Consider the following 3,784-nt stretch of genomic DNA (forward strand, 5'->3'; position numbering starts at 1 on the left):
GCGGCATCGTCTGATAAAATCAACATGCATCTACACTAAAGAGCGGCTATGCGGTTGTTTTGGCTATATTACTCTTTTGTCTCATGCCTGCGTCTGAGTAACAAACTAAAAAAAACAACAAACAAAAAGGTGCATGTAATATTAACAGACAAACTACGCTCATATTTATAATTTCAACAATCATTAAGCGACAGGGGCTAGGAAACGCTGTTTTGTACTCATTTATCGACGAGTCGGCTGCGGTGCAGCCAACTGAATGCGCTGCTTCTCTGCCGCTCACTGCACAGAACAGACGCCGAGTTAAGCGACATACACCGGTATTGCGGTATTTTAAAAAGTCATATCATAACAAAAATAAACATCGGTATTCGGTATGAACCGGTATACCGCCCAGCACTAGTACAAAGACATTTGACTGCAAACTCTACAACCTGAAGCTGCCTAGACTGGTGGACTGATATGTGAGTAATGGGTATTTCATAATTTAAGTTCAGTGGAATTGAGTTAATGAACACAGCAGCACTGGAACTGTTATCACAGCCTTAATCACTCACTCCTTCAACCAAACCTGCAAAGATAACAAAAAGAAATTACATCATAAAAATGCAATGCTAGGCCTATATCTTGCAAAAAAAAAGTTTCATTATGACATTATGTTACAATACTAAATCAATTCTATGTCTGGTGAATACAAATATAGAGTTGCATACAGTGGTGAATTTTAAATAAATAATTTGCAACTTAAAAATACATTGATTAGTGCAGGAGTCAGAGTAAAAAAAAAAAGAGACACATATCGAAGATGTTAGCATACAGTTCCAGAATAAACAACAGAGAGACAGTATAACGATGTAAGAGGAAATGAATTTACTTGATCAAAACAAAAGTTTAGAAGGAGTAAACATTGACGACCCAGATGCAATAAGAAACAAATTATCCTTCAGAGACATGCTAATAACCAGAACAGCACTGTGAATGCTGTTGTGTATTGTATGCTACGACATGAACTCACTCTGTGGAGGGTTCACGTCCGTGGCCCGCAGTGAGTTGCAGGAGCCGTTCTGTTTGGGTCTAGCGCCAAGCTCCCTGTTCTCTTTCGATGAATTGGTGTTTAGATTCAGACTCTGAGTTTGACTTTGTGTTTTTGTTTCATCTGTCTTAAGGGTGAAGTAACCACCTTCTTCAGCTACAATCTTCTCAACCTTCTCCATCAGCTGGGGCAGTTGTGGGTGTTCGCCAAAAATATAGTTATTGATGACGTGGTACCTCTTCTTACACTTGTCCACCACCCACTGAAGGTCACGACCTTCCCTTCGTATATGTCTTTCTATGGACCTGTCCTTCAAAACCTCCGCCCAGGTGAAAACCAGCATGGTGTGCTTCCACACATCCTCCCCAAAAAGTGCTATGTTCTCCTCTATACGAGCCCGGTCTGTTTCGGTGAACATGCCAACAGGTATGACCAGCAGGAATGCATGGGGTCCAGGTGGGCACAAAGTTACGCTTCTGACCATTTCCTGCTGGTAGTCCGCCGGTGTGGTCTGGGATGAGAACCAGCCAGGAGTGTCTACTACTGTTACTTTGCGCTGATCCACCTCAGTTTCACGCTTCACGCAGAATTCGGCGGCACGTTCCAGACGAAACTCTTCACGGCCCAAAATGGTGTTGCCGGTCAGGCTTTTACCTGGCCATCGCCAACCCAGCAAGATCAGCCGGAGTTCTGGGAGGCAGTTAGCTTCACGGGCAGCTGCTGCCAAACGTTTCTGTTCCTCAGGGTCGAGTTGGTCATCAGCTGTAAGGTACCAATACATTATTATTTGGGAGGGGCTGGAAGGGAGTAAACTGACAGTCGGGCAAATTATAATATATTTCTCAAAAATACAGTAAAACAATAATATTGTGAAATATTAATTTAAAACAAATGATTCCTATTTTTTATTTATTTTCAAACGTAATTTATTCCTCTGATAGCAAGGCTAATTTTTGCAGCCATTACTCCAGTCTTCAGTGTCACATGATCCTTTAGAAACCATTCTAGTATGAGTTAGTGCTCAAGAATCATTGCTTAACCATGGTAATTTTTTCTTTAATTAATAGAAAGTTCACAAGAACAGCATTTACTGAAAATAGGAATCTTGTGAAACTTTATAAATGTATTTACTATCATTTTGATTAATTTAATGCATCCCTGCTGAGTAAAAGTTTTATCAAAAAAAAAAAAAAAAATGAACAGTAGCGATTGTTTACATTGTATTCTACTTGATATTTTTATCATATTTTTTTTTATTTTTACTTTTGAATATATTAATAACTGGCCCAATACAATACGCCTTTATTCCATTATTGAGTCATATGTCACGCAAGCTTTACTCAGAAATGTCTTTCTCAATGATGTAAACTCTGAAAGCACAGAGTGCCTAAATCTGAAATGTGACCTTATGACATCTAGTTTTTCCTTTTAAAGGGGTCATATGATGCTTTTTTAAAGATCATTATTTTGTGTATTTGGTGTAACAGAATATGTTGACATGCTTTAATGTTCAAAAAACACATTATTTTTTGCACGCGCGCGCACACACACACGATGCGCAAAACTCCACATTTGAACAGTCAATAGCAAATACTTAAACTAGTAACAAAACATACTTACAGTCGCTGATTCAGAAGCGCCAGATTGTCATAGCAAAGTCAGAATTACCTCCTCTCCTAGGTTCATGAAACGGTCGTCCATAAAATGCATTGCTGTTCTGTTGTAAGTAATCTTAAAGATTCCTAAATGCATCTACTTTCGGAAGGCCAAATAAAGTGCTTTTGCTTTAGCCTAGAAACACACAGCGTCTCCCTGACATGGCTGCTTCAACACTAACTGCGGTTACTGAAACCACGCCTTCTTTCTTTGCGTGAACATTTGGGCGCATTATGCAAATATTTCCACATAGTGAGGTAGATATGTGGGGGCGTGTTAGAACGAGCCGTTTTAGGGGGGTGTGGCAGAGTCTTAACTTTGATAAAGAATATCTCTTTGGTTTTGAGACTTTAGTCTTTGCAACTTCAGGGATCTTATCTATTCACGAACAGCTTGTAACACTCCAAAGAGAAAGGAAAACTTGAAATCGCATCATATGACCCCTTTAAGGCTTAAGCAAGGAGGAAATAGATATTTTTTAACATTCAACTAACCTGCCAAGCAACACTAATACTAATGTAGTACACTTATTCCTATAAAAACTCCTCACTGAGAGCCTTGAAATAGGCTTTCACCCTAAAGCACACTAGAAGGAGCGACGATGGAATAAATGGTGTTCGTATGAAAATAAGTCACTGTAAACGACTCTTTAATATATCGATTAATACTAAAAACTTGATGGATGTGTGTCTTATCATGTGAGAGTGTGTTGTGCCATAAGTCCACCTGTGAACGTCATACCTGAGAGCAGCGGAAAACGGCGAGACGTGTCACATTCACCCGACACATACACTCACCGGCTACAGTAGTGCGCACGATGCCAAAGTCAAGCACAACTGCCGCGTTATAAATCATTATTGAACAGTATACTTTAAAGCAGCTTACCGGTTGAATCTGATGGTCTGTTTGAGCTCATGACGATGCCTTTTTGTAACTTTAGACGTGTCAGTAATCCGGGAGAAAAGAGTGGTTTCCTGCTTGCTTCTTGAAGGGCGGGAGAGAGAGCGAGCGAGAGAGAGAGAGAGAGAGAGAGAGGTGTCCGAATCTGATTCGTTTTTTGAATTGGATCTTTTCAATGAATCATTTGAACTAGTCTGA

At 39.9% G+C, this 3,784-nt stretch overlaps 1 protein-coding gene across 1 annotated transcript; it reads right to left on the reverse strand.

Annotated features, from left to right (window-relative positions):
• Positions 1-354: 354 nt before the first annotated feature.
• LOC107681458 (GTPase IMAP family member 4-like) lies at positions 355-3,784 on the reverse strand. The gene is made up of 3 exons (XM_016477758.1): positions 3,572-3,784; positions 1,013-1,792; positions 355-568 (listed from the first exon to the last, which is right to left on the reverse strand). Exons 1-3 carry the CDS (start codon positions 3,600-3,602, stop codon positions 543-545), a joined length of 837 nt encoding a protein of 278 aa, XP_016333244.1. The 5' UTR covers positions 3,603-3,784; the 3' UTR covers positions 355-542.

This window comes from Sinocyclocheilus anshuiensis, unplaced genomic scaffold (assembly GCF_001515605.1).
Source record: "Sinocyclocheilus anshuiensis isolate Anshui unplaced genomic scaffold, SAMN03320099.WGS_v1.1 scaffold1924, whole genome shotgun sequence".
NCBI classification, from domain to species: domain Eukaryota; kingdom Metazoa; phylum Chordata; class Actinopteri; order Cypriniformes; family Cyprinidae; genus Sinocyclocheilus; species Sinocyclocheilus anshuiensis.

Bases quoted from the DNA above. Each gene is read 5' to 3' on its own strand.
- LOC107681458 (XM_016477758.1), bottom strand. From the start codon at position 3,602: ATGAGCTCAAACAGACCATCAGATTCAACCG. The intron at 1,793-3,571 runs GTAAGCTGCTTT...GGTACCTTACAG, and splicing joins CAGACCATCAGATTCAACCG to CTGATGACCAACTCGACCCT. The intron at 569-1,012 runs GTGAGTTCATGT...TTATCTTTGCAG, and splicing joins GGACGTGAACCCTCCACAGA to GTTTGGTTGAAGGAGTGAGT.